This window comes from Ambystoma mexicanum, chromosome 4p (assembly GCF_040938575.1).
Source record: "Ambystoma mexicanum isolate Mex_15411 chromosome 4p, UKY_AmexF1_1, whole genome shotgun sequence".
NCBI classification, from domain to species: domain Eukaryota; kingdom Metazoa; phylum Chordata; class Amphibia; order Caudata; family Ambystomatidae; genus Ambystoma; species Ambystoma mexicanum.
In genome coordinates, this window is record NC_090927.1 from 734,414,170 (window position 1) to 734,434,968 (window position 20,799).

A 20,799-nucleotide genomic window follows, 5' to 3' on the forward strand; every position below is an offset into this window, starting at 1 on the left:
CAAAATAGCATTCTTCCCAGATTACACCAGGGAAGTGCAAAAGGCTAGACAATCGTTTGATCCATTAAAAAAACAACTACAAGCCCTCAAAGTAAAATATGGCCTGATGTTCCCTGCCCAACTTAAAATCTACCATTGAGGCACAACAGCCCACTTCACCGACCCCGGAGAGGCGAGGAGATGGGCGGAACAACATATCGAGGGAGACTGGCAGGCAGCGAGGGGCAACAGACAGAGAAACAGAGCACCCCGCGCCCGACCGGGTCCTGACCCGCCAGATCTACAACCGCCTGCACCGGGAATCGCACCACAACTGCAGGGATAAAAGCACCGACTCCCAGAAAAGATGCGAACAGAAACTCTCGAGACCTGACCGTGCCGGGCCTAAGGTACTGTACAAGAACCTTATACTGACCACGTTCATGGACTAGCCGCAAGGAGACAAACAGCTAAGCGGCCAGTTCAGATGGGAGAGCCCCCCCCCCCTTCTCCTCTGGTGCGACCGGAGCCCACACAACTCCGAATAGTTTATTTGTTCATTTGTTAGCGGGCGCACTCAGCCACGGTTAGCTGAGGCTTGTTTCGTTGAATGTTCGGGCGACAGATGCTTCGAGTTAGAAGGAGTATAGGGTGGGGGATGGGAAGTTTGTTCAATTACGGTTTTGTTCAGAAAAGGGTCCAAAGCTCAAACCTAGAACACTATGCCACAACACCATCCGCAAACGGCATGTGCACATGGTGCTATCAGCCGATGAGCAACCTGCACTCTTTACCAGATGGCCTCCATTAACACTGATGTCAAGACCCTACGACTCCTAACCTGGAATGTTAATGGGATGGGAACAGGAATCAAGAGACGACTTATCACACAACTCCTAAATCGCCTCACACCAGACATAGCCTTCCTTACAGAAACCCACCTAGCAGGCACTACATGTACCCTATTTAAACGCACCAACTATAGAATTGCAATACATGCTGGGTTCACCACGGGCTCCCGGGGGGTGCTTATCTTAATACATAAACGATTACCCCTGACCATGACACGGTGACTCAAGATACCGGCGGCAGATACACACTCATTACTGGAACACTATGGAACCAGACGATAACTTTACTCGGGGTTTACTCGCCGCCGACACTGCTCACCACCCTACTACAGGACATTACACCCCTGATCTCGAGTGATAACTCAGACTTACTAGTAATTGGGGGTGACTTCAATGAAGTCATGGAGGTGGGGATGGACCGCTCACACTTGAGAGGAAGAAATCCCACTGTTCGCACCAAATTAGCGGCGTTCACCACAGCCATGGGACTGCAGGACGTGTGGCGCGACCTGCACCCGGACGCAAGGGAATACTCCTTCCACTCAGGGGCACATGCCTCATTATCGCGATTAGACTACTTCTTCCTGCCCGGGCCGGAGGCTCACAGGGCCACAAAGGCAACTCTGCTGCCGTGCGGCATATCAGATCACTCCCCTCTGCTAATTGAGCTTAACATGGCTAGGCGACGTCCGCCCCCCTCCTGGCGCTTAAATAACTATTACTTGGGCTTCCCAGACTTTCTGGAGCAAATACAACGAAAGACAGAAACCTATTTTGAGCTAAACACAGGATCAGTAGATGATCCGGAGATCCTGTGGGAGGCACTCAAACCAGTGCTGAGGGGTGAGATCCTAGCATGGTCCGCTGCACACCGTAAGAAACACCAACAGAAATTGGTGGAAGCCGAAGCACAAGTGACCCAGGCCGAACTTAACCACCTAGCACTAGATCAGCCAGAAACAAATCGAGCGCTAACACTTGCGCAAAAACGTTTACAGAATATTGCGTTAGATAACGCTAGGCAGGCACATATGACGACGAGAGCTAGAATATATGAGACCGGCGATAAAGCCGGCAAAATGCTGGCATGGTTAGAGAAACGTGAGACAGGCAGCGGCCAGGTCAGGGCGCTAAGATCAGAAGGAGCTGAACCCTTACGGACCGACAGCGATATAGCCGAGGGCTTTGCGGCTTACTATACGGAACTTTACAGGTCACCCACATCGCCCATCAATAGATCAGTGCTAGATGACATAGCCCTGCCCACTCTAAGCGCTGAGCAGCCAGCTCTACTTGAGGAAGATATCACAGAGGAGGAACTGATAGCGGCCATGTCAGAACTCCAGATGGGAAAGACACCAGGGCCAAATGGCTTCCCGATTGAGTTGTGGCGCAAACTCGGAACAAATGTGATTGCCCCCCACCTACTGCAAATGTTCCTACAGTGCAAGGAGAGAGGACGCCTACCGGCAGATCTCCGGAAGGCCACAGTGATAGTGATTCCCAAAGCAGACAAACCGCCGGACCTCTGTAGCTCATACTGACCAATCTCACTCATCAATAGTGAGACCAAAATACTAGTGAAAGTACTATCTAACCGATTACAAAAGGTCATCACAACACTAATTCATCCCGACCAGTGCGGTTTCATGCCGAAACGGTCGACCCGCATGAACATCCACAGGCTACACACTGTAATAGAGAAAGCGCACTCCACCCGAGGCCCCCTGGCTGTACTAGCGATTGACTTCGAAAAGGCTTTCGACTCAGTGTACTGGGAGGCAATTTGGGAAATAATGGGCCGGATGAGGTTTGGTCCCCAGTTTCTGAGCTGGGTGCAGCTCCTATATGAATCCCCTGAGGCACAAATGAGAGTGAATGGGTGGCCATCGCACACCTTTAAGCTCGGGAAGGGAACTAGACAGGGATGTCCATTATCCGCCATGATATTTGCCCTGGCTGTGGAACCGCTAGCTGAGGCATTGAGAACGTCACCGACTTGGTGTGGTATCCAGTGGGAAGATGGGCGGGAGGATAGGGTCTCCCTATACGCGGACAACTTGCTTCTCTACTTAAAAGACCCACGCCAGGCCTGCTCCACGATCGTAGCCATACTAGACAGCTACAGTACTTTCAGCGGGCTAAGAGTAAACTGGCCCAAATCAATACTATTCCCAATAGCCACCACTACTCTCACTCCACCAGCTGACTGTCCCTTCCGCCTAGAAACTGAACAGTTTAAATACCTTGGCATACAAGTTACTAACGACCTGAGCAGGTACGTGGCTAATAATCTTCACCCGATAACGACCAGGTTCATAGAAGATGCTAGGCACTGGGTCTCCCTCCCACTGACCCTACTGGGAAGAGCGGCATTGTTTAAAATGATGGCTCTCCCACGCTTCCTATACATTCTACAAAATGCCCCGCTACACGTCCCGGCGGAAGAATTTACAAAGATAGATAATACACTGAGGAAGCTCCTGTGGAACAAAGGACATCCACGTATTGCGCTGGGTACTCTACAACGCTCCATCTGGGAGGGAGGGATAGGGCTCCCCCGCCTACAGTCCTACTACTGGGCTAGTCAAATGGCAGTGGTCAACGACTTGCTGCACGGGGACACTACGTTGCCGCACAATAGACTGGGGAGGGCCAGTGAACGCGCTAGACCACAAACTGAACTCCTTTACAAAGCGTCTCGTAACTCAGCTCCACAAACAATGCTCTCACACATCGCCCGAGTATGGACAGACACGCACAAGTTCCTGGGATGGGAGGGGAAGATCACTCCACTGCAGCCCCTGTGGAACAACAGAAACTTACCCGAGGTAAACAAACTGCCGAGATGGCGTACATGGGTACAGTGTGATATCAGCACGGTGGGTGATATCGTAGAAGGGGGCAAATTGGTGTCCTTCGAAACACTAGAGTCCAGGTTCCACCTCCCTGACACTGAACGGTTCCAATATACACAGATGCAACATGCCCTACAAGCCCATCTCCCGGCAAGGGCGAAAGGCACCCTCACCTATAACGGATCCAAAATAGCATTCTTCCCAGATTACACCAGTGAAGTGCAAAAGGCTAGACAATCGTTTGATCCATTAAAAAAACAACTTCAAGCCCTCAAAGTAAAATATGGCCTGATGTTCCCTGCCCAACTTAAAATCTACCATCGAGGCACAACAGTCCACTTCACCGACCCCGGAGAGGCGAGGAGATGGGCGGAACAACATATCGAGGGAGACTGGCAGGCAGCGAGGGGCAACAGACAGAGAAACAGAGCACCCCGCGCCCGACCGGGTCCTGACCCGCCAGATCTACAACCGCCTGCACCGGGAATCGTACCACAACTGCAGGGATAAAAGCACCGACTCCCAGAAAAGATGCGAACAGAAACTCTCGAGACCTGACCGTGCCGGGCCTAAGGTACTGTACAAGAACCTTATACTGACCACGTTCATGGACTAGCCGCGAGGAGACACACAGCTAAGCGGCCAGTCCAGATGGGAGAGCCCCCCCCCTTCTCCTCTGGTGCGACCGGAGCCTACACAACTCCGAATAGTTTATTTGTTCATTTGTTAGCGGGCGCACTCAGCCACGGTTAGCTGAGGCTTGTTTCGTTGAATGTTCGGGCGACAGATGCTTCGAGTTAGAAGGAGTATAGGGTGGGGGATGGGAAGTTTCTTCAATTACGGTTTTGTTCAGAAAAGGGTCCAAAGCTCAAACCTAGAACGCTATGCCACAACACCATCCGCAAACGGCATGTGCACATGGTGCTATCAGCCGATGAGCAACCTGCACTCTTTACCAGATGGCCTCCATTAACACTGATGTCAAGACCCTATGACTCCTAACCTGGAATGTTAATGGGATGGGAACAGGAATCAAGAGATGACTTATCACACAACTCCTAAATCGCCTCACACCAGACGTAGTCTTCCTTACAGAAACCCACCTAGCAGGCACTACATGTACCCTATTTAAACGCACCAACTATAGAATTGCAATACATGCTGGCTTCACCACGGGCTCCCGGGGGGTGCTTATCTTAATACATAAACGATTACCCCTGACCATGACACGGTGACTCAAGATACCGGCGGCAGATACACACTCATTACTGGAACACTATGGAACCAGACGATAACTTTACTCGGGGTTTACTCGCCGCCGACACTGCTCACCACCCTACTACAGGACATTACACCCCTGATCCCGAGTGATAACTCAGATTTACTAGTAATTGGGGGTGACTTCAATGAAGTCATGGAGGTGGGGATGGACCGCTCACACTTGAGAGGAAGAAATCCCACTGTTCGCACCAAATTAGCGGCGTTCACCACAGCCATGGGACTACAGGACGTGTGGCGCGACCTGCACCCGGACGCAAGGGAATACTCCTTCCACTCAGGGGCACATGCCTCATCGCGATTAGACTACTTCTTCCTGCCCGGGCCGGAGGCTCACAGGGCCACAAAGGCAACTCTGCTGCTGTGCGGCATATCAGATCACTCCCCCCTGCTAATTGAGCTTAACATGGCTAGGCGACGTCCGCCCCCCTCCTGGCGCTTAAATAACTATTACTTGGGCTTCCCAGACTTTCTGGAGCAAATACAACGAAAGACAGAAACCTATTTTGAGCTAAACACAGGATCAGTAGATGATCCGGAGATCCTGTGGGAGGCACTCAAACCAGTGCTGAGGGGTGAGATCCTAGCATGGTCCGCTGCACACCGTAAGAAACACCAACAGAAATTGGTGGAAGCCGAAGCACAAGTGACCCAGGCCGAACTTAACCACCTAGCACTAGATCAGCCAGAAACAAATCGGGCGCTAACACTTGCTCAAAAACGTTTACAGAATATTGCGTTAGATAACGCTAGGCAGGCACATATGACGACGAGAGCTAGAATATATGAGACCGGCGATAAAGCCGGCAAAATGCTGGCATGGTTAGAGAAACGTGAGACAGGCAGCCGCCAGGTCAGGGCACTAAGATCAGAAGGAGCTGAACCCTTACGGACCGACAGCGATATAGCCGAGGGCTTCGCGGCTTACTATACGGAACTTTACAGGTCACCCACATCGCCCATCAATAGATCGGTGCTAGATGACATAGCCCTGCCCACTCTAAGCGCTGAGCAGCGAGCTCTACTTGAGGAAGATATCACAGAGGAGGAACTGATAGCGGCCATGTCAGTACTCCAGACGGGAAAGACACCAGGGCCAAATGGCTTCCCGATTGAGTTGTGGCGCAAACTCGGAACAAATGTGATTGCCCCCCATGTACTGCAAATGTTCCTACAGTGCAAGGAGAGAGGACGCCTACCGGCAGATCTCCGGAAGGCCACAGTGATAGTGATTCCCAAAGCAGACAAACCGCCGGACCTCTGTAGCTCATACCGACCAATCTCACTCATCAATAGTGAGACCAAAATACTAGCGAAAGTACTAGCTAACCGATTACAAAAGGTCATCACAACACTAATTCATCCCGACCAGTGCGGTTTCATGCCGAAACGGTCGACCCGCATGAACATCCACAGGCTACACACTGTAATAGAGAAAGCGCACTCCACCCGAGGCCCCCTGGCTGTACTAGCGATTGACTTCGAAAAGGCTTTCGACTCAGTGTACAATTTGGGAAATAATGGGCCGGATGAGGTTTGGTCCCCAGTTTCTGAGCTGGGTGCAGCTCCTGTATGAATCCCCCGAGGCACAAATGAGAGTGAATGGGTGGCCATCGCACACCTTTAAGCTCGGGAAGGGAACTAGACAGGGATGTCCATTATCCGCCAAGATATTTGCCCTGGCTGTGGAACCGCTAGCTGAGGCATTGAGAACGTCACCGGCTTGGTGTGGTATCCAGTGGGAAGATGGGCGGGAGGATAGGGTCTCCCTATGCGCGGACGACTTGCTTCTCTACTTAAAAGACCCACACCAGGCCTGCTCCACGATCGTAGCCATACTAGACAGCTACAGTACTTTCAGCGGGCTAAGAGTAAACTGGCCCAAATCAATACTATTCCCAATAGGCACCACTACTCTCACTCCACCAGCTGACTGTCCCTTCCGCCTAGAAACTGAACAGTTTAAATACCTTGGCATACAAGTTACTAACGACCTGAGCAGGTACGTGGCTAATAATCTTCACCCGATAACGACCAGGTTCATTGAAGATGCTAGGCACTGGGTCTCCCTCCCACTGACCCTACTGGGAAGAGCGGCATTGTTTAAAATGATGGCTCTCCCACGCTTCCTATACATTCTACAAAATGCCCCGCTACACGTCCCGGCGGAAGAATTTACAAAGATAGATAATACACTGAGGAAGCTCCTGTGGAACAACAGACATCCACGTATTGCGCTGGGTACTCTACAAAGCTCCATCTGGGAGGGAGGGATAGGGCTCCCCCGCCTACAGTCCTACTACTGGGCTAGTCAAATGGCAGTGGTCAACGACTTGCTGCACGGGGACACTACGTTGCTCCACAATAGACTGGGGAGGGCCAGAGAACGCGCTAGACCACAAACTGAACTCCTTTACAAAGCGTCTCGTAACTCAGCTCCACAAACAATGCTCTCACACATCGCCCGAGTATGGACAGACACGCACAAGTTCCTGGGATGGGAGGGGAAGATCACTCCACTGCAGCCCCTGTGGAACAACAGAAACTTACCCGAGGTAAACAAACTGCCGAGATGGCGTACATGGTTACAGTGTGATATCAGCACGGTGGGTGATATCGTAGAAGGGGGCAAATTGGTGTCCTTCGAAACACTAGAGTCCAGGTTCCACCTCCCTGACACTGAACGGTTCCAATATACACAGATGCAACATGCCCTACAAGCCCATCTCCCGGCACTTAAAGATATGGCCGAAAGCACTCCCCTTGAAAGAAACATAGTGGAGACAAGCATAGAGGCCAAAGTAACGTCTACCATGTATGCGGCCATCACTTCCTTTGCCACCACTGAAATAAACAGCCTAAGGGGCAAGTGGGAAAGGGACCTAGGACTCATACAGCCAGAAGACTGGGTGGGAGCCCTCATGTACCCCCGGGAGGTGGCCATTTCGGCCAGACTTAGACTTGTACAACTGAAAATTCTACATAGAATTTACTACCCCAGGGTGGCATTATATCGTTGGGGGAAGACATCCGACCCACACTGTCTCCGATGCAAGAGGGAAGAGGGAACCTTTTTTCACATACTATGGGACTGCACCCATATAAGACAGTACTGGCAAAAATGCTGCGATGAACTTTCACGGGTACTGGGGAGAACGATACACAGAGACCCAAAGCTACTCCTGCTCGGGATAGAGGAAGAGGGAGAGGCATCTAAATATGAGAAGCTGCTTTTATCGACGGCCTCGGCGATTATTAAAAGGAACATTGCACAATTATGGGGTTCGGAAACCACGCCACAGTACGAACAATGGGTGACGGACGTCAACATATGCATCGCGATGGAAAGGAGAGTATATGCGGCCAGGGGATGCCCGAGGAAAGCAGATAAGATATGGAACAGGTGGGAGGAGGCCCAGTGACTGCAATAACCTGAATAATGGGCGGTAGGGCACAATGTGCATTGTGCAAGAGTACTCTGATCTGGCACGTAGCGTGAGAAACAACAGACACCACAAGACCCTTTTCTCCTCTTTCTTCTTTTTCTTCCTTACTTTCACATTTTCTTTTTGCCTGGCCAAGGACTGTTCCACTGGTCATACAGGTTGTATGTTTATAAGAAGAATGTATGTTTTATGATGTTGATCCGAAAATACAATAAAATGTGTTATCAAAAAAAAAAAGAGTGATACATTCAAATTATATTAAGATCGTGGAATTTCTGAATGAGGAAGAAATGACCAAGTGCTGCTGCACATGGCTTCAGCTTCTCTATCTGCTTTGCATATGGATGCGTTTGATGACATCTGCCCCCTAGGCTTGGATACAAAAGAACCTGTTTCTCCCAGGCCTTTATCCCCCACCAAAATGGTGACTCCTGTCAAATATCAGTCTGATCATCAAAGAACCACCATAAGAGCAAAAGCCGTTGGCCGTACGCTTTTATGTGTCCAGCCTGGCCCTTCAGATGGGGAAACAAAGTTTATGTCCAGCGATTTGGAACTCTTTAGTTTCACCAATGAAGGATCTAACTCCACGCAGGAGCCCAATCGTCGAATCCCCTAGGGCCCTTCTGAACCCACTGCTCTTGATAAGGTGCAATCATGGGACTGGTTGGTCAGAGCACTAACCTCCACCAAACATGATTAGAGCCAGATGAATGAAGACTCGTGGAGGCTGGACATAGGGTCTTGGAACACCGGGGGCTTTTCCAATCTGTTCCTGGGCCTACCTCCCTCAATAGCCAACCTAGGAATCATGTTTGCAGGAAACATGGCTCCTTGAAACTCCCCTCTCTGGGCGGCTTCTCGATGTACCTCAATAAAACCATCAAGGGTCTGTCGGGCAGACCCGTTTCTGGCCTACTACCTGCTGTAAAAAACAGCTTAAAACTAGAGGTCAACGGTGTAATTGATCCAAACCCATATATCCATATCCTAGTCCTCAGACTTCACAATTTCATAATGGCCATTATCATCTGGTTTTATTTAATCTTTATTGGAATTCTGAGAGCATGGAATTGCGAGTTTGTGGATACAGTGATGGCTTGTATCAATGAAGTCTATTCCGTCATAAGCGAAACATTGCTGATAATCTGTGGCGATCTCAATATTTACTGCCTAAAATTGAGTCTGTGCAATGGTAGGGGTGTCCCCTCGGGGCTAAGAATTAAAAGACTTTGATTTCAACAATGGGCCACGGAAACCAATATTAGACACCTTCACATGTTGAATGGGAATGTACAGGGAGACCTTGAAGGTACCAAAACTTGGCACAATGGAGACTGGAGTGCAACCCTAGATTATTTCTTTGTATTTAGGAATGTAATGTCAAGAGTTGCAACCATAAGAGTTCTCCCCACCCAAGCTAGCGATCACAATCCAGCGGTTTTATCATGTAGTATGACAGGCAAACCAAGTGTTGACTTGTGGAACCAACAAGTTGAACTGGCCCCCGGAAGAAACAAACTTTGTATTAGACCACAAGCGATTCCACGCCAAAGCAATGATTTACGATCCTGGCAAGAGTGTGAAGACTCGGGCGTGGAGTACGATTGAGTGCTGACCTCTTTCAGAGAACAACTTCATAAAGGCTGCAAAGCTCTTTTTAAACGTAAGCACTGCTTTGATGGAGCAGTCATAGCTCAACAACGTACTCCAGTTTTGATAAAGAGAAAATCTTATTAATAATAAAGAAATCTAGCAGCTCTCGTGCTCCGGGACCAGACGGTCTGACTAACGAAATATTGAAAACTGCTCCAGACGCTTGGGCCGAGTTCTGCCAGATTGTGTTCCAAAGGATTATGCTGAGAGGTCAATTCCCGGCCTCATGGAGGAAATCTTTGCTACGGTTCTCCGGAGACGACTGAATTAGTGGGAGAAAGCCTCAGGAACCTATGATCCCGCCAAACTGGCTTTGTCAAGGGCGTGGGCTGTAGTGTGAATTTGTTACTACAGTCTCTCCTAAAGATGAAGACCCTAAGGGGAGATTGCAGTAGTTATTTAGGATGTATTAATATGGAACAGGCTTTCGATAGCATCAATAGAGAACAATTGTGTGAGAAAATGACCACCTGGGGGTGCACAGAAGACCTATTATTGGCAATTAAGGACCAGTACACACGGACGTCACTTCAAATCAGTCTTGACCAAGAGGAACAGCTGTCAAGGTGTATTGCGACTTCTAAGGGTTTAAATCAGGGTTGTCCCCTGGCCGCTGCACTGTTTAGCCAATTCATCATTGACTTGCACAACGTAATGGACCCTTCGCCCTCATGCTCACCTAAGATTAATGGTTGCATGACAGGATGGCTCTTGTATGCCGATGATCTGGTTATCTTAGATAGAACCCCGATCGGCCTACAGAGGAAGCTCGATAACCTGGAAATGTATTTAGAACAGAACGGCTTGAAAATCAACGCCAGCAAAAATGAAATATTGATCTTGGAGAACCGTAAGGGTCGAAAGTCCAAAACGCAAAGTTGGATCCTGAACAAGCCTAGAATTAGACCGGTATTGTCAATAAAATACTTAGGAGAAATAATAAGTGCAACCGCCTGTAAAACCCCATGGAACGAGCACTAAGAGGGTAAAATCAAACAATTAACTGCTCATGGCATACTGATTGGACAGAAATATGGCAATTTCTCGTTCCTGCCGATCATTCATTTTTACAACCCGAAAGTGACACCTGCCCTCACTTACGCTGCTGGAGCCTGCCTCGGCTTGTCATGGGAAATATGGGACCGTCTTGAGGGTAGATTCTGGAGACAGATTGTACGCCTATCCAACACGGTACCCATGGCGGTGATGAGACATGAAATTGGCCTTCTATCCTTGTATGGAAGGGTGGTTTGGAAGTCCCTGCTTCTCTTTGCCAAACTATGCGCCCCTGACTGTCCACCCCCATATAAGATCCAATTGGCAAATAAGGCTGCAATCCCCGACTGGTCTTTGAAGATGTGGCTAAATAGAAGCAATGATATTTTTCGAAATCTAGGATTATCCGTTCACATTTTAACTACCAATCCTAAACATGTTAAGCGGATGCTTTGGGCTGACGATTGGAGAGAGAGAAAATCAAAAAGAGTACATTCTAAAGTGCATGCGCTCTCAAAAAGGTTTCTGCGTCAGCCAATACAACACCATTATATCTTAAAAGATTCCAGAGCGTAAAACACAGATGTTTCTTTGGTTCCGGCTAAAAATACTACACACAAAGTCTACCCTATGTAGATATGGAATTACTTTAAGAGACGAAAACTGGAGACTGTGTAACGCCCAAGTGGAAACCTTTAACCATCTAATCTTGTTTTGCCCCGATTTGAGATCCCACATAACTTTGTACTTCTACAATCGACTGGCTAAAAAATGTGGACTTGATGCTGAAGCCTGGTGGGAGGGGAAACGAAGGACTGGCATGTGTTTTGATAACATTTCTAGAGAACTTTTAAAAAAAAAGAAATGTAAGGAACTGGAATATTTAAAATGAATTGATTTGTGATTTGTAACTGTGATTGGCAAAAGTTCGTAATTAAATGCCAAACAAATAAAAAAATAAAAATAACATCACTTCTTAATTAGGTGATTGTAAATAAATAAATAATCTCATGTCTGGACAGCATATGAGGAACAACTTAACCTATAAGTTCAAAAGCAAAGGAAAACACAGCCAGTCTGAACAGTGTCATTTTTACATGAAAGTAGTACATCGATACTGAACTCTGAACCCTCTGCAATTGTATTAGCCTTGAAACATTGCATCATTTTTAAATGTAGCCATTCAATGGATGAATGCAGCAGGGTGCTGATACCCATTTGTCTAAAATCCTTCAATTATTATTTATTCCACACGGTTAGTAAATGATGATCCATGTATCCACTCCTCCTCTCCATAACTCATAGGGGGGATTTATTCTACAGAATGTAGTCGCTGAAAAAGTAAATTGCAGTGTACCTGCAAACATGCCTTACCTGCAATCCTGTAATAATGGCGATCTCATCCTCTGAAACATATTCTGAAGATAGGTCCGATTTCTTTGCCCTGTTAACAAGTATCCTGTAGTGGGGAATGTTCCTCCTATCCTGTAAAAGCGCAGCATACAGAGCATCAGAGTATGTTGGAAGCATTGATGCTAGCCATCTCGCTACTTTTCATGCATTATATTTTAAACATGGGAACAAAAGTGCGTGCAAAAGCGAATGCATTTTCTGGAGAACAGTGACTCCAACAGAAAAGTTTTCTTGCCCCAGGCAAGTCTGAGAAACCTGAAGGTGTCTCACTCGCTAGTCCCTGGGGATCTGCCATCCAGGTGGCCAGGACACGGTTGTTGCTATTGGATCCAGTTCCTTGGGGTGGACCAGTGAGGGAGGATATTGATATTGATATTTTATTTCTATCGCACTCGGACACAAGTGTTTCAGAGCGCGACAAGGCAAGGGAGGGGAGCATGGGAGAACAAAACAACGATCTTACTAGGCCCAGTGACATTGAGAACACGCAAGTGCATGGGAGAGGGGGAGGTGAAAAGTGCATGGAAGGGGGAGAAGTGGAGGGTGCGGAGCAAAGGAGAAAAAGATAAATAATAATAAAGAAATAATAAAGGCAACAAACAGTGCTAGTGCAGCCAGCAATTGGCAGGAAGAAAAAAAGGGGGGGAACTGTATGGGTAGAGATACAGACCCCAGGGCAAGGGGTGGCCCAGAGGGTGAGCAGGTACCTGGGACCAGAGGACAAAGGGTAGCCAGGTGCACAGTGCCAAGAGAGAACAGATCAGCAGGAGAGAGGGGGGGGTGCTGGGGGGTGAAGGCAGAAGCAAAGAGGAAGGTCTTGAGGTACTTCCGGAACCAGAGATGGTTCTCCTCAAGTTTTAGAGTGGCAGGGAGGCTGTTCCAGAGGGAGGCCCCAGCCGAAGACAGAGATCTATCCCCAGCTTGCTTCTTGTAAAAAGAAAACTACTGACCCTGGGGGAGTTAGAGGTAGAGGAGCGAAGAGCTCCACAGGGGAGGTGTTAGCAGAGGGATAGCTGAAGGTATTTTGGACCCATGCCCCAGAAAGCCTTGTGGACAATGCAGAGGGTTTTGAATTTAATCCTTGCATCCACTGGGAGCCAATGGAGAGATTTCAGAGCTGGAGAGATACGATCCAAGGGCTTGAGGCCAAGGACAAGTCTCGCAGTCCGGTTCTGGATTAGTTGCAGAGGGCAGAGAGTAGAGGCAGGCAGATTTAGAAATAGGCTGTTACAGTAGTCCACCCTAGAGAGAACCAGAACTTGGGAGACCATGAGCTTCTGGGGGAAGGGGAAGAAAGCAGAGTACCCCTGAGGAGGTGCAGTAGGAAGTTTGACTTTTTAGAGACATCAGAGATGTGAGTGGAGAAGGAAAGTGTGGAGTCAAAGATGACCCTGAGCTTCTTAGCCTCGCAGGTGGGGTTAGGAGGAGGGCCAAGGGAGGCCGGCCGGAGAGTGAGGGGAAAGGATGGTGAAGGTGTGCCTATGAGGAGGATCTCCATCTTGCTGGCATTCAGACAGAGATCATTGGCGGCACACCAATCTTGAATGGCAGTTAGGTAATCAGAGATGAGAGAGGGAAAGGAGGTGGCGGAGGGCAGCCTGAAAATTAGTTCAGTTTCATTAGCGTAGCACTGGAAATTTGAGCAGAAAATGGCAATGCAGTGGGCGAGAGTTACCAGGTATTGGTTGGAAAGCCAGGGTGAGAGGTTAGGATCACCTGGATGAGAGGTCTTCGGGGAGTGGAAGTGGGACATCGATGGGTGAGACGCGGTATCCCCTTCCTTTTAACACCTTTCCCCCATCCTGCCAAATAGAATATGTAGAAACTCTACCCCCCCTTTTCCTACATGAACACTTTCTCACACCGTGAGCGACAACGGACTAAGACCCGAGCCGTTTACCTGAAATGTCCCAACACAAGGGTCAGGCAGAGTTAGGCAATTGCCGACAACTGCACACACCTGACTGCCCTTTTCCCTGACTGTGGAGCATAAGAGCACACAAGGCTGAATGCACGAGGAAACAGCTATACCAGGACAGCAGTTAAAATGGAGGAGAAAGGCAGCAAGACCTGAAAGGACGTCAAGGAGGGAGTTGCCCTTGCTCTTTTCAACTGAGACCCGCAGAGCCTCCAATGAAAAACATAAGACGGGAATCGCAGTAGGCAAATGGTGTGACGAATGTCAGCAGTACATGGAACACTTGCGCACTGATAGACAGGGCGGGGAGATGCGGTTGCCATCATGGTACCGTCCTTGACTCCAGCAGCAAAAGAAATGCCAACAAGTTCAGCACAGCCGGTGAGTCGCAAGAACCTGATATGGGACTGGACTGTGTAAAGCTCAAGGTTGCAGTGGCAACATTAAGAAGATACATAGACAGAGGTATTTTGTTGTGGACAAACTTGTTACCAGAGATAGAGTTGTCCGGCGACATGTGGGTGCTCATCGGAAAGCCTCCAGCTGGTACCCATCTCCTGAAAAAAGAGAATGTGATAATACAAAATTATTGAAAAACAACAAGTACCAAGAGGGCATAGGGAAGGCCAAACCCCTTGTACAATCGAAGTCCTTGACACATTGCTGAAGATTTGATGATTGTGAAATAGCGAATCCGACTGAGAGAATTATGAAATAGGGTTTGCGCCCGCGTAAGGGGAACGCTGTGCGAACTGTGTTTTTTCTAAAGCCAGCACTGGACATAGGCAAAAAAAGTGACCCAGCGAGAAGTGATCACCCTTCAGAAGTCTCTGTTTAAAATTGTCAAATTGCTTTGCCCGGACGAGGGGGACCAAAGCTGTACATTGTGAGATTGTTTAAAAAAACATTGAGACTTCTGAATATTACAAATAAGTTGATTGAGATTGAAAGGCGATAGTGAACCCGACTAAGGGATGCCAAAGGAAAAGCAAAGGGAAATGAATCACACTCTGTGAAGAAGTAAATTACATTGTGACAAGTATGAACTCGATTGCGGTATGTCCACAGTGAGTGGTCAGTCTGAGACCGACTGAGGGAGGCTGACAACTGAGAAAAGGATCGGAGCCCGGCTGAGGGGATCCAAGGGTGAAGGGTAAACACCCAAAGTGAAGATCAACTGAAGGAACTTTTGTTTTGTTGTTTTGGCAGATCAGGCCTTCTGAAGCAATATAAGGGTAAAATAGATATGTAATTAGACAATTACTTTCCCTTTAGTCACCATCTTTGTTATTATCGATAGCATCAGCTTTCTCCAAATATCACTACCTCCAATATCACTCATAATCTTAGTCAAGTTCAATACAGAAAACATTACTGTCAAACGGTTACTTCTAGATTCATGATCCGGTCATCGTGGGACCATACTCTATATAGTGAAAGGTGGAGGCGAACATTTCGAGTATTCAGGCACTGGTACCAGAATTCAGTATCTTTGATATGATCTAAATTATGTACAAATTCGCCATTATGTTTAATATAGACAGGCCCATCAACAAACATTGCGTTAATATATGCTTAGCCATTTCAGGCTCCAAGCAATTCTTACATATTCGATAGAACCATTTAGATTTAGGTAATAGTTGCTCTCGGCCGTTACTGTCAGAGTTGGTAAGTGATTAATTCGTAACAGTAATATACATCTTCTTAAATTGACTGATGGACATAGGTTTAGATACTTTTGTGTCTTCTTAAATGTATACATAAATGTAGAACAAATTGGTAACTTTTTAAGCTGTCCAAATGTGTGTAATTGTTGTGCCAATCCCATAAATCCATGCGCCTGCCAAGATGGTATTTCATATGGTTGTGTTCTTCACCCCAACAAGGAGTCCAGCATATTTCTTCAAATAATATCTTCATGTCGGCTATCAGCTTGGGGTGCTTATTTCTCCATAGGTCATCCTCTAAGCATGCTATTAGAGGGTTGGCGTATTGTTACGAATTTTGACGAACAGATCGGCCCTCTTTTTCAAGACTATTGACGACTTCAATGAGAGTATTCCCAGCGCAAGCCTGAGGATAGCCATAGGAATACATTGGGGGAGACCCAAAACCTTCCTCCAGAATTTACCCTCTATGATCTGGAGCCATCCAAGATCCATATTAGTCAATGGCTCCAGGCCGTATATAATCATTGGAACCAAGCACTGGATATACAATTGGCGAGTCCCCCACAAGGAATATCCACTTTGATTGCGAGTGAATTGACAGATCAAAGCTGTTAATTGGGCAGCCTTTATTTTTCATACTTGTATGCAGAAGTCGTAATTCTACTTATGATCAAACTCTACTCCTAGGTATTTATAGGAGAGGGTGTATTGTATTTCAATTGTCCTTACATACATTCGTGGTCGCGCAATCTTTCCATGGGTACAAAGGATAAGTTGAGTCGTATCACAGTTGATTGCCAGTTCGTTTAACCCTGCATAATGCCATAATTTTTCGGCTGATCTAAGTAGCCCACTAGTTAACGATTTAACACTCTTTTACCCTCCAAGTTATCACACCAATTCTTCAGATAATAGATCTGGGGAAGATGTACAGACATGCCACATAACAATGCAAATTTGACAAATCTTCACCTCTCACCAATAGCAAATACTTAACTGGCACATACACAAATAAAACATGAATGAATTTTGATTCAGCAATAGTCGCTGTGCAAGCTTAAAGAAACACTGTCAAATATGTGCAATGAATCTCAAACAGCAAATCTCCAACCATCCTTACTGGATGTGTATTTAATGATAAATTGGCAGAACCTAAGTTGACTCGTGCCAAAAACTACTATTTAAATTACTGGACACCCTGCCACATGTCATAAAGAGAATGACAATTACAAGGTGAGAGCTAGAGCGCTATGTCGCTCAAACCGGAGTAATCGTTTGTTATTGTCAGTTACACATAAGGTTATAGTGCAAATTCAATATTTATTATGTAGAATAAATCTTTTCAGATTGCCTCTTAATTTTAATACAATGTATGCAAAATGTATGAGTACAAATACATGTAATATATACACTATTGTGTATATACAATTGTTAAGTTACTTATTATAGGGATGCGTTTTGAATAATTACCTAATTCTAGTACAGTGTGTGCAGAAATAAGTAAAGAAACATGTAGTATATACAATGTTATGAAAATACATAAATTTTTAAGTATCTTTTTATTTATATGACATAGCTTTGTAAAGTCTATAGTCATATTAAGCTTTTTCTCCCAAAACATAAATACGAGGGAAATTCTTCTAACATTTCCGTGAAAGTTGTCCTGCTGAAATGTAGCTGGACAATATTTTCCCGACGACACATGTTTCAACCAGTGGTCATTGTCAAGACAGCGGCTTCAGATTTGTCTTAGTAGTTATATCATTGTTTCTGTTCACATGATTGATATCTAATTATCATTATTCAGTAGCGATCCAGTGTGTTTTTTAGAAATACACGCGTAAATCTCAGCTCAGATTATTTCAAGTATTGATGCCATTCAATATCCTCTGTATATTTACCCAATCCACATTTCAGGATGACTAATAGGTCATAATCAGCACTTCAATCTCATCGTAAATGTAACAAGGAAAAGTTCTTCCGTATATGTATATCTATATAGAGAGATGAATTGCATGCACGCTGTATTTAGCAAAAACACCAGTGATACTTGCTGAATTCAGAGACAAAATGCATCATGAGTGTATTTAAAGCTTTTGTGGGTTTCTTTATGTCCTTTGCACCCACTTACCTCGGACCTAAGGTTGTGTGCACATTTTTGGCACACATTTGAAAATTGGAGTTATTTTTCCCAAAGGGTATGCTTTGTGGAACTCTGTTTGTGGCCCCTCAACTTTGCACTGTGAATCCTTTTTTTGAGGTGCAATGCAAACTTTATAATTTCTTTGTCAGGGCCCTTTGTACATTGCAAATTTAGACTTGTGCATTCGGATTCAGCTTTGCAACCAATTGCAAATTTGCAGACACTTGGTACATCGGGTCCATCAAGTCTCAAAACTGTTCCAAAATTGTATTCTAGAAATACGTTGCAAATGACAGAGGATATTACCCCATTTTCTCTCCAATGGGAAAGAGGAGTGGAGGCCCTCAGCCTTTTCTGGTGGTTCAAGACCACCTGAGCCTGTGATAGATTCAAAATGGTCACAGAGATACAAATTCTGGTCTCTTTAAAAAGGGGACTGGTTCTGGTGTTTCAAAACTCAATAGTTGTAATCCCAGATTCTGAGTTGGCAGCCACAACAAATATTCCCCCCTTTGTAACACTAATTAATGTCATCACATGAGTGACGAGTATCCATGAAGATCACAGACCCGCTAGTGGCACAAAAAGGATGCCTTTTGGTGCCACACCTTTCCCTTCCTCAACAGAATTAAACAGAGGTTTCTTTATCAAAGTATGCATTCAGCCACTGCAGCTAGTCCTCAGTGCCTTTCATTCTCTCAGGCTGTTTGTTAACAAGTTCAGCTTCACTAGTCCCATTCCAGTAATTACATTTCACCTGAGCTTTTGATATGAAAACCAGGAAGGCATTAACCATCCAAAGATGACAAACCCCTTCAGCACAGACATGTTTCTGTAATCCTAAAGAGCCCTTGGCCCCATGTCCTCCTGCATCCATAGACGTCATGTTGAAAAGTTTCACATTTGAGAAACTCAAATTTGGTGTCACTGATGAGGTATTCTACCAAATCAATTTCTGTCTGAAGGATGGTTTTCAAAGTCTTCTTTACCAGCCATTCAAGTAGGCCCTGCTACATAGATTCCTCTTAGTTTCCCCTTATCATTGTATAACGCTAACTATAGAATTTTCCTAATTCAGACAGTAGTTATAATGGGCTCTCTGGAAGTTCATGTTTATTAATCACGGCAAGACAAGCTCCTCTGCATAAAACATCTGTAGCATAGGGCAATTTAATTTTTTTAATAATCAAAGACAAACCGTCAAGTATACAACGGGGACAGGACCATTCAATACAGGTTTTTAGAACTGAGAAAAAACATACATTTGCCCTTACATTCTGTCCATTCCAATTGCAATTATAATCAATTTCCAAAGGTGGGAATAGGAAAAGAAAAAAATGGGTGGCAGAAGTTTAGATCACCAGATCGTAAAGCAATATCATTAGTAAGTGACATATTTCAACTGGGAAAAATCATCATACATATAACATATATAACAGTGCAAAGACTCAGCGGGGCTCTCCCCTACCTAATATCAGCTTACAACAATGTAAAGGCTTGCAGATCATCAAGTCTATGATGTACACTCGTATAGCCATTTTACCACACAAAACCAATGAAAGGAAGCCAGGTTCCAAGTATTTCGGCATCTCATTCCTGTTGGATACATCAATTGTATCCATATCCAGGCCAAGCTCAATCCTGCCCACCACTCCCGTAGGCCCAATCCCCTTCCAATTGTGAGCTAGGGCTAATCTGGCCGGTCAACGAATAGATCCCTCTAGGATCTACATTACCCAATAAAACAGTAAGGGTGTTAAGCGGAAGGTCAATTCTAGTAATCTTCTTAATATGGGGAAACACCTCCTTCCAATACAGCTGACAACTGCGCAGGACCACCACATATGAAATTGGGAACCTAAGGCTTGTCCACAGCACCATCAGTCAGAAGGGATCACTGGATTCATGTGATGTAGCCTCTCAGGGGTGAGATACCATCTACAAATTATCTTATAGGTATGTTCCCTTAGGTGTATACACCAAGAGGCTCTGGACACTCTAGTCCAAATATTATACCAAGATAACTCCTCTATTTGGCTACCAAAATCCCCCTCCCATTTCACTAAGTAATCATATAGGTAATTAAAGCACCGCCCATTAAGGATCTTTTACACTGTGGATAATTCTTGACACGGGGATCCCCCAGGAATAGGTCCTCATACTTTGTGGTGTCCCTACCACCCACCCTCCTTTGTCTTTTTGGGGTTCCCTAGCCAGTGCCTCAACTGTATAGATGTAAATTTGACTGACTTCGAAAGCAGGAACGATTGCCTGCAATCCTAGAAGGACATCATCTCACCATTGGAAAATAATTAGGCAATCCTGTTTAGCCCACCTTCTAAACATTGTGTGAAGGAAAGGGGTGCATGCCCGGGGAAAATGCAGGCTTTTAGAACACTGGGCTAAGCGGGGAAGGATATGTAGTAATCCCATATAAATCGTAAAAGCTCTTTCTCATCAAGAACTGATTGTCTTGCTAGCGGGCAAGATTGAGCCACGGTTGAGTCGAACATTTGGAGGGATCCAACACCGAACATGCATGGCCATCCCCACAGCCACCTTCTCAATATCAGTCCAATGCTTAGCTCTGA

At 46.1% G+C, this 20,799-nt stretch overlaps 1 protein-coding gene across 1 annotated transcript in view; it reads right to left on the reverse strand.

Moving 5' to 3' along the window:
* The window catches only part of LOC138453436 (uncharacterized), a 270,880-nt gene that overhangs the window by 20,156 nt on the left and 229,925 nt on the right, over window positions 1-20,799 (reverse strand). Inside the window, exons 6-7 of the mRNA XM_069606289.1 lie at window positions 14,888-14,952; window positions 12,439-12,549 (exon numbers count right to left, since the gene is read on the reverse strand). Coding sequence (XP_069462390.1) covers window positions 12,439-12,549; window positions 14,888-14,952 — 176 coding nt within the window. The remainder of the gene's footprint in view (window positions 1-12,438; window positions 12,550-14,887; window positions 14,953-20,799) is intronic.